Source organism: Rhinopithecus bieti, unplaced genomic scaffold (assembly GCF_001698545.2).
Source record: "Rhinopithecus bieti isolate Rb0 unplaced genomic scaffold, ASM169854v2 scaffold_11380, whole genome shotgun sequence".
In the NCBI taxonomy this organism is placed as follows: Eukaryota; Metazoa; Chordata; class Mammalia; order Primates; family Cercopithecidae; genus Rhinopithecus; species Rhinopithecus bieti.
Genome location: NW_016807225.1, coordinates 3782527 through 3792570, shown reverse-complemented (window position 1 = coordinate 3792570; position 10044 = coordinate 3782527). Strand labels below are relative to the sequence as shown.

General features: G+C 55.7%; 1 protein-coding gene across 8 annotated transcripts in view; it reads right to left on the bottom strand.

Annotated features, from left to right (window-relative positions):
* Positions 1-6218: 6218 nt before the first annotated feature.
* TMEM63C (transmembrane protein 63C) overlaps positions 6219-10044 on the bottom strand; it is a 77755-nt gene continuing 73929 nt past the window's right edge. For 6 of the 8 annotated variants that reach the window (XM_017880621.1, XM_017880618.1, XM_017880623.1 and 3 more), the window contains one exon: positions 6458-9402. In XM_017880621.1, the coding sequence (XP_017736110.1) occupies positions 9199-9402 (204 nt within the window). In that variant the 3' untranslated portion in view covers positions 6458-9198. Of the gene's footprint in view, positions 9403-10044 lie in introns of all 8 variants that reach the window. The other 2 variants (XR_001887078.1, XM_017880624.1) reach the window with 2 other exon arrangements.

Here is a 10044-nt window from a genome sequence, read left to right as displayed (position 1 = left end):
AAAAAAAAGAACTGCCAGGGAAGGGAAGGGGGACTTGGGTCTCAATAGGGCTCATCTGAGTTGCGCGGGCTGTGCAGATGCCCTGACAGGGTTGGTTTCCTTTGGCGGCATTCCCTTTCCCTCATTCAGCACTTCTGCCAGGAACTCCCTGACTATTCCGCTGCTGCGGGAACCCAGCTAGCTGGCCAGGTGGGGCGGGGCTGGGGACTGGCCAGGAAGGAGGGGTGACTTCATCCCAGAGAGACCCAAGTTCCCCCAGCCCTTCATCACCAACCCGCTCCTGCAGGAGTGAGTCTTACCTCCCCTGGCCCTCCTTTCTGGCTCAGCCTGCAGCGACTGTGAGGCCACGGCCTCTCAGATTCACTGCCCACTGTGTGCCAGTACTCAGGCAGCTGGAGAGAAGGCAGCTGCGGAGACCCCCACCCTCACCCCAGCCGTCTGCACTTTTACCGTTTGCTCTGTGCTGTCTGTGATCCTATAAACTCATGAGAAATAAACTGGTACTGTGTGCCTCTCTGACCCTCGGCCTGGTCTTTTCTTGGGTCTTGGCCTGTACCAGATGAAGCTGCAGGGCAGCGGATCTCAAGGCAGGATGGGAGGATGGAGTCAAGGAGGCCAAGGCCTGGGAGGAAGCTCTGGGAAGCCAGTGGCAGACATCTGTGGGGTCTGTGGCCCAAACTGGCTGGCAGGTCACAAACCCAGCTCTTCTTCCTCCTGGGCACACAGCTGGATGTCATGCAGCCACCCTTGCAATTAGGTGGGGTGTGTGACTGGGCTCTGGCCGCTGGACCATGCAGATGTGTGTGCCACTCCCAGGCCTGGTCCCCCAAAACTCCTGCATGCTCCTCCATGCTCTGTCATCCTTCTGCTGGTGTGATACAGAACTCACAGAGACCATGAGGGCTACGTGTTAAACATGGCAGAGCCACAGGTGAAAGGAGTCCCAACCTTGAATCGCTGCTTGGAGGAAGGTGCCCGTTAATCAGAATCACCCATTTTGAATTTTATATGAAAGAGACAAATTTCTCTTGTGCTTATGCCATTATACATTTTGGGATTAGTTAAACCCATACCCAGACTGATCTATGGTCTAAAGCAGGTCATTGATCGGGGGCTTGGGACCCCACAGGCTGTGGGCTAGAAAGCCAGCCAGGGATGTGGGGAGGAGGAACTGTGTTGAGTGGGCATGACAGGAGCAGGTTTGGGGTTACTTCCACGTGTTCCAGCCTCAGCGGCGGATCCAGAGCCCACGCATGGCTGCAAGGCCTGTGCCTGGGCTGGCTGTCCTCGCCGTAGGCTTCCAGTTTCTCAGTTGACATTGAATGTAGCAGATGCCCATGGGGCCTTGCCAGCTCCCAGATGGGGCCTCGTTTTCTTTAAGCTCAGATGCCAGGCCTGCCAGGCTATGTGACAGCAGGCACTGGGTCTGCAGCGTGTTAGGAACGCCTTGCCCTCTGTGGTGCCCAAAGCATTTTCTGGAGCCCTACAGGCTCCAGTGAGGCAGGGCCTCATCTGCTGTGTGACCTATTAATGGGTCAGGCTCAGGTGTCCATGTCTGGCCCACAGCTCTCGAGGTGGCCTGGCTTTGGAAAGATCTAATGCCCTCCTCTGACTTGTGTCTGAGTCATCCTAAGCATGGGTGCTTTCACCTTTTTTGAAAGCCACTCTTCTACTTAGGTGTGAGTGCGTGTGTGCATGGGCATGCACTCGTGTGTGTGCACGTGTGTGTGCACGTGTGTGTATGCACACACGTGTCTGTATCGGGGAGAATATTCCTTACCTCCTCCTCTGCTTAAGGGCTCAGCCCTCTCTCTCTCCTGCATCCCTCCTCTGTCAGCCACATCTCCCCTCCTATACAAAGAACAGCCCCTCACTTCCTTTCCTCTCCAGCTACCCTTTTGGTTCTTTACTTCCTTTGATAGCAAAACCCTTCTAAAGAGTAGTCTTTCCTTGCTGTTTTCATCTCACTTCTTATGGGAGGATGGGAACCTGCTTCAACCAGGCTTTGTCCCTACTTTCAATCTACTACAGTCAAGGTCACCAACCACCCCCATCTTGCCAAATGTAGGGTCACATTTTAGTCCTTATCTTCCTCTCCTGCTCAGCAGCACTTGAAAAAGTTGGTCATGCCTTTAGTTTTACACTTTTTATTATGGAAAAATGTTAACATACACAAGAATCAAGAGATGAGGGCATCTCCATGTACCCCAACTGCACCCCCCACCACCATTTTTTGTGTTTTTTTGTTTTTGCTGGAGAGGTTTTAAAGCAAATTCAAGACTTCATGTTCTTTTACCTGTAAATTCTTCCATATGAATTTCTAGCTGGCACTTTATTTCACATATGAACCCACGCCATCAATATATCTAACAAGATGAACAGTATCTCCTCATCACCACCTAATTCCAATTCCCTGATGGCCCACATTCATCCACATGTAGATTTCCCAGACGTCTCTCTGCAGTTGGTTTGTTCAACTCGGGATGCATACTTTGCATTTGATCGTGTCTCTTCACTCATTCACTTTGGCCTGGCCCCTCTTGCCATTTCCCCTCACCATTGCTGTGTGGGAGAAGTGGGTCATTTGTTTAATGGTCTATCCAGCATTCTCCACTTGGCTGAAGCTGCTTCGTGGCATCTTTTGACTTTACTCCTCTTTACGCCACATTTACTCTCAAGCGTGGTTAGAGCTAGGGACGCCGTCCTTCCTTTTTGAGTCCCTCCTGGTTTTCCTTGCCGGTTCTCCTCCTATATCTTTGTGCTGGCTCAGCCCTCAGACCTCCTCACCTGCACCTGCTCCCATCAAAGTCTCAGCCAGTCCCATGCTTTAATCACCACCCAGGTGCTGATGACTGAAATGAACATCTCCAGCCTGACTCCTGTATCCAGCCACCTCCTTGACATCCCCACATGGCATCTCAACCGGAACACACTCAAGATGGAACTCTTGGAGTTTCCCTTGGCCTTTTTCTTCCCAGCTTTCTCCACCTCAGAAATCAGTGTTTGCTGAGTTCTTCACGCTAAAGAACTGGGAGTCATCCTTGCATTCCTGCTTTCCCTCAGACCCCACATTTAATCATCCATGAATCCTTGACCTGTGTTCCAAATTTAACTGCTTCTTTATTCACTCCCTATCCTGGTGCAAGCTACCGTATTCTCTCTCCTGAATGCCTCCGGCACAGTCCCAGCTGGGCCTTTTGTTTGTTTGTTTGTTTTTTTGAGACAGGATCTCACTCTGTTGCCCAGGCTGAAGTATGGTGGCATGATCATTGCTCACTGCAGCCTTGAACTCCTGGGTTCAAGGAATCCTCCTGCCTCAGTCTCCCGAGTAGCTGGGACTCCAGGTGCATGCCACTATGCCCCAGCTAAGTTTTTAAATTTTGGGGGAGATAGGGTCTTGCTTTGTTGCCCAGGCTGGTCTCAAGCTCCTGGCCCCAAGTAATCCTCTCACCTCAGCCTCCCAAAGTGCTGGGATTACAGGTGTGCACCACCACACCTGTCCCTAACTGGGCTTTCTGCTTCTACTTGTCCCACCCTGGTGACAGTGACCATTTCAGCACAAGGGTTACATGAGTGGTTGCCAGGGGCTGACGGGGAGGAGAGAATGAGGAATTATTGTTTATGGGTATACAGTCTCAGTTTTGCAAGACAAAGAGTTGTGGAGGATGGCTGGTAGTGATGGTTGCACATTATATTTCATGCCACTGAACAGGACAGTTACAAATGGTTAAGATGGTGGATGGGTGTGGTGGCTCATGCCTGTAATCCTAGCACTTTGGGAGGCCGAGGTGGGTGGATTGCTTGAAGGCAGGAGTTCGAGACCAGCCTGGCCAATATGGTGAAACCCCGTCTCTACTAAAAATACAAAAATGGTGGTGGCGTGTGCCTGTAATCCCAGCTACTCGGGAGTCTGAGGCAGGAGAATTGCTTGAACCTGGGAAGCGGAGGTTGCAGTGCAATGAGATCATGCCATTGCACTCCAGCCTGGGCGACAGAGCAAGACTCTGTCTCAACAACAACAACAACAAAAAACAAACAAAAAACCCATCAATGGTTAAGATGGTGAATATGATTATGTGTACTTTACCACCACCACCACCACAAAAAAAAAAACCTGGAAAACAAATACCTAAGGGGGTCATCCTCCTCCCCAGAATCCTCCCGGAGTTTCCCGGATGATGAGTGAAACTTGGGAGTCCCAGCGTGGGCCTGCACAGCCTGTTGCCCACTCAAACCTCACCCCACCCTCTCCTCCCCTCGCTCACTCTGCCCGGTTCTTTAGGCCCTGCATGTGTGCCCACAGACCCTTTGCTGGCTATCATGTCTCACCCCCACAGAGCTTGTGCTGGCCCCCCTAGTGCAAAGCATCCCCTCCCCGCCTCCAGGCACCCCCTGCCCTTATCCAGCTTTGTCTCTCCCTGACACCCCATTATGTAGGCCTATTTGTTGACTGCAGTTGTCATGTTCTATTGCACAGAAATGGGCAGGCGGTCATGGAAGCCACTTGGGCTCTGTGTTTGGAGGGGAGGGAAGAGGGACTGTCTTCGAACCCTCGCTGAAGGTGACAAGGTAGCCAGAAGTCCCCCTGACACCTGGTGTGTGGCCCTCGGGCCCACACGGTAGTCATACTTATTGCAAAAGAAGATAATGATGGCAGAAGCGTGCCTGAGCTAGGGAGTTGTCATTTCTAAGCTGGCAATGGTGAGATGCTGAGGCCACCCAGGGCATGCGGTGCCTGAGGCTGGGACTGTTTGCCTTATCCACTCACCCCTCCCTGTACACTGGAATCACCTGGGGGACTTTTGTAAAATACAGGGTACTGGGCCCCACCCGAGAAATTTTGGTTTGTTTAGGGATGGGGCCTGGACATTGAGAGTAACTCCCATTTGTGGCTGAGATGGAGAACCTTGGAAATTGAGGCTGAGAGCTTCCGGGCTGCCACTTGTCCAGGCCGAGGGACTGTCAGATGTTCTGAAAGCAGCCTCTGTTGAGAAAGACTGGGAACCTGTCTCCCCGTAGACCAGGCTCTCCTCGCCTCCCCAAGGCCTTCCACAGAGCAGACCTAGAAACCTGGAATCGGCCAGGAAGGAGGTTCCTCAGGACAGAAGTGAGCTGCCCCAGGCTTCCCTGGCGGGGCCCCGTGCGACCCCAGGCTTGGTTTCTGGGCAGAGGCATGGGGCACTCTCAGACCCCGCTGCTTCCTCCCTGCACAGGTCACGTGCTCCAATCCTATCTTGGGCACAGCCCAGTGGCGCCACCTCCTGGGGCTCCCTCTTGCCTTGCCCCAGTCCTGTCCCCAGCCCAAGTAAATCCACCTGCAGGCCTCCAGTCCCTCCTTGCCTGCTGAGTGGAGAGAGGATCGACCAATGCTAACCTCCCTGGAGGACGTTCCATTGCTGGGGCGACCGCCCTCCCTCTTCAGCTTCTTTTTCTGTCTCTTTCTCAGTCTCTGCCTGAGAAAGGCCCCTGAAAGGTCTGCTGAACCACAGAGTGTCCCAGGCCTGCCATCTGGGGACCCTGGAGCTGCCCGCCCCTGGGAGGGGACCATGAGAGGCAGCAGCAGGGCGCGGCCCCCTCCCGTCCAGTCAGGGAGTCTTCATGGCTTCTCTCCTGAGAAGCAGCCCTTGTGGATTTCAAGGGCTGACTTGACTTGGAAGATAGTTGTTGTGAGGGGGAGAGGGGACAAGTGGACGGGTCTTGATCCCATGCCCAGGCCCACACCATGGTGGACTTTGAGTCAGTGGCCACTGATGGACTGTGGAAGCTTGCGGAGAGGACCCAGCAAGGGAGATGCGAGAAACAGTCCTTAGGCAGCCACCCCGAGACTGTCATCCTCTGTCCCCATAGGAAGCACTATGGAAGTCTCCCCCTACCCAACACCCACACAAGATTCCCATCCTCTGCCCCCAAATTTGCTCTGCTCAGTCATGAAGCAGAACAGTCCGCCTCATGTCCTCCCAGCCCTACTGTCTGGATGAGGTGGCCAGCCTGGGTGATGCAGCTGCTGGAGGAATGGACAGAACGGGTCTCCTGACCCTGAGATGTGTCTCCCAGGGCAGGGAACTGTTGTCTCCTTGCCACAGCTATAACAGCCTTTGCTAATGGGTGTTTCTTATCCTACCTGGCTGCCCCACACACTTCCCTCGTGCCAACCTCTCCTCCACCCAACCTCTCCTCCACCTCCCCCATCCCCGAAGTCCCCCACCCTCATCCTCTTGCAGACCTGAGCCCTGTCTGCCGCTCTTCCTGGGGCCTCAACTGAAATCGGTGTGTTCTGAAGTCTGGCCGCTTGCCTAGCCCATTGGCCCACTCATGGGGCTCAGCACTCACCAGGGACTTCTACTGCCTCTCGGGGCTACTCTGTTGGCTTCCTGGGTAGCTCAAGGACCAGAAAGTTCTCCCCACTGCACAGCGGAGCAAGGCCAAGCTGGCCCAGATGCAGAGGCAGGGGCCAGGAGAGGCTGGGAGGACTTGTTTATTCAAGGCACGGTCATAGCATTAACAAGAAGGTTCAGCATTCTGGCACATTCCTTTAGTGGTGGTGGCCAAGGTTAGCCCACACCCCCCCACTGGGGGCCCCAGATGACGCAACGCTGCTGATAGGCACTTTGCTTCCGGGGCAGTGGAGGGTCAGGCAGGCGGGCATGGGGCCACTGGAGGCCTGAGGAGGGCCCCTCCTGGAGGCTCTAGGCAATACCGGTTCCCGGGCGGCAGCTCCTTCCAGAAAGGATTAAGTCAGGGGGTGATTTGGAGGATGGAGTGGGGTGGGGCAGCTGGAAAGTGGCTGGCGGAGGAGTGGGATGGCAGTAGGTGGAGGGAGGGGGGCAATGGACGAGGCAGGTGTGGGCTGAGGCAGAAGGTGCCTGAGAGGGCCTGGATGTGGTGGTGGGGAGGCTAAAAGATGCCCCGCTCCACCGCCCTACAGCGACCATGGGAGGTCCAGATGGAGCCAACTGCCCTGAGGCTTTGCTGGTTTCCCTAAGAGTGGACATGGAACCTTCTCCTTCTCCACATGCTCACCACCTTCTCTCAGAGCCAGGCTACACTGGACCTAGGTTCAGAGGGAGAAGCCCCCAGCCATCCTGCCACATTGTCTGTCAGGACCTTTCCCATATGTGGCTTCCACAGTCTGGCAGGGGCCTCAGGGGCTGGGGGCAGGCTCCAGCAAGCTGTGTCCAGTGAAGGAGAGACCCCAGGCCAGCTTCTGGCGTGTCCCACGCCCCATATACCAAATACGATGGGGTCGGGCAGGGTCTGAGCTGGCCACCTCCCCACCATGTGCCAAGCTCCTGCTGGGCCTGACTGCTGTGCTGTAACAGTGTCCTTCCCCTTGTTGGTTGGTGAAATGCCAGTGGGGAGGGGGCCTGTGGGACCTGGGTGTGTAGGGGCTGGGCTAGGATCATTTCCCCCTTATTCCTAGCCGGACAAGGAATGGGAAAGGCAGCCTCTCTCCAGCCAACCCAAGCTCTCTGGAAAGACACCCCCATGCCAAAATGTGGGCCATGCCCTGGGGGTACAGCAGTTTCTGCCCATTGAGCACAATTTCTCACCTGCGGTGAAGCTTGGAGCTTCTGGGGCTGGGATGGGGCAAAGGTGGGGCAGGGACAAGGCCTAGGTGATCTGAGTTCAGGGCAGCCCTGTGACTGGGGCCTGGTGCAGGCGCTCAGGTGAGATGAGCCCACCTTCAGTAGGTTGGTGGCATGGACCCAGACCTTTGGAGGAGGGGGCTGAAGAAGGCCCTGGAGAGCACACAGATCCCATTCAGCTTGGCTTGTTCTGGTTCACTGAGGCCCCCACAGGTCCTTCTCATGTCCTCCCTGGCTGGGCTACACGGTGGTCCCGATGAGAGCCCATCCCAGAGGCAGAGGCCGGTTCCCCCCAGCTATGGCAAAGGTGCTGAGTGTCACCATCACTGTTCAGAATTCAGCTCCCCCAGGTCTTAGGTGGTGGCAGACCTGGGAGGGCAGCCTTGCTTCTCCAGAAAGGGCCTCTCCCTGGAGCACATGACCCTCTCCTCCACCCCACCCCTGGCAGGCCTGGGGCGACATCATGATTGAAGCATCTGCAGTGTCTGGACCAGGCCCACACTGGAGGCTGCTTGGGTGGTCTTCAAGGCAGGGTGCAGGGGCAGTCCCGAGAAGGGAGGAAGGGTCCTACTTGGGACTCAGGTGAAGGTCAGTCCTTCAGTTTGAAGCATGGGGTTCTTACCCTAACGTACTGCCCATCTTGACCAAGCTGGGGGCCCAGGCACTCAGTTGGGTAGGAGGCAGGAGACTCTTTTAAGTGGCCATATCTTTGGCTTTGGGGGGGTCTTCTCTTTAGACCCTGGGGCTTGGGGAGGTATAGCTGGTTTCCCACCACCCAGAGTTTTGGGGAGAAAGCCCCCTTCCATGAATTCAGCCTCTGTCTCACCCCACTTTGTGTTACCCAGCAAGGACTAACCAAGGTTTCCTTCTGAAAAATGCACACAAGTCTCATTTGATGAGCCCTGAGTGGTCACGCTCTAGCTACCCTTGTACGAATAGAAAGGAGAGGGGCCTCTGCCCTGCTGCTCCTGGGGATGAGGGCAGAGGAGCAGGAAGGGGCTGAGTTACCTCTTCTCAGGTCTACGCTTTCAGTTGGTTCTTCCTCGGGTGGGTGCAGAAACTTTCTGTTCACAGATCCCCATGCAGGGAACCCCGTGATGAGGTGGTCCTCTGTGTCCTGTCAATGTGCCCCGTGCACGTACCTTTGCCTCCTCAGACTGCAGGGGAGGAATGGGCTGGGGCTGGGAGAAGGAGCAGCAGCAGAAGCTCCTTGGAAGGGCAGCTGATGCAGAGTGGTGATGACCCCAGAGAGCCTTCGGCGGCCTCTTTCTGCCTCCTCCCTTAGGAACACCTTCTCCATCTCGGTCCCAGGAAGGGACCCCAGCGTTCAGTCTCTGTGCTGGTGCTCCAGCCACCTCTTTCAAGACATGGGCTTCCCTGTATCCTCCATCCCTTCCCAGGCTCCCTCAGCACTGCCGAGCACCCCCAGTTCCAGCTGGGCAGCAGGTCAGGGCGCCCGTATGGCCCATGGCTGGGGTGGCAGATGTCTCCACTGGGGGCTTCTCAAAGTCTGCAGGAGGTAGTGGGGAGGTCCAGGCCACCCTCCTGCCTCCCCTTGCCAGGCCCTCCCCTGGCTCCTCAACAAGTCGCCAGTGGAGGCCTCAGGTCCCAGTCAGTGGTACTGGTTCTGGCCCTCCAGTTCCAGCCCTTCCTGGAACTGGGCCGAGTCTAGCTCCCTTGCAAAGCCCCTCAGACCACTCTCTTCTTCTCCCTCTTCCGGCTGGTTGTTCATGGTGCCATAGGTGTGCCTGGCTGGGGAGGAGGCGGGGGTCAGGTTCAACTCCGGTTCTTGCAGCACGGTGGCCACATATAGCTGCTTGGGATAGAGACAGGGGACAGGAGCAAGTTCACGTCCGGAGCAAGGCCCTGGGCACACCCTCTCCCCTCATGCCCCACCCCCATCGCCTCTGTCTCCTCCAAACCTTGGAGCCTGCCTTCTTCCCCAGCAGCCTGGGTCCTGTCTGCCCCACCTGCCTAATTTTTCTTGATCATTTAATGAACATCCAGGTGCTCCCAGGGCTGGTTTAGTGGCAGGACTCCCCACTCCTAGTCCACTGCTCCTTTAGAACATGTTCCATTCACTCTTGGTTCCAAGTCAAGCCGCATCCAGGGAAGGTGACATGAGGCTCCCCTCAGCTGGGGTAGGAGAGACCCCCTTTCCTGAGCTAGTGTACTTTCTAATACAGCTTCAGCGGCACATTCAGAATCCCCCTGGGGTCTGTTACTGGTTGGCCTGTCCTCAAGATGTGGAACTGCAGCCGGGCGCGGTGGCTCACGCCTGTAATCCCAGCACTTTGGGAGGCCGAGGTGGGTGGATCATGAGGTCAGGAGATCGAGACCATTCTGGCTAACACAGTGAAACCCCGTCTCTACTAAAAATACAAAAAATTAACCAGGCGTGATGGCGGGCACCTGTAGTCCCAGCTACTCGGGAGGCTGAGGCAGGAGAATGGCATGA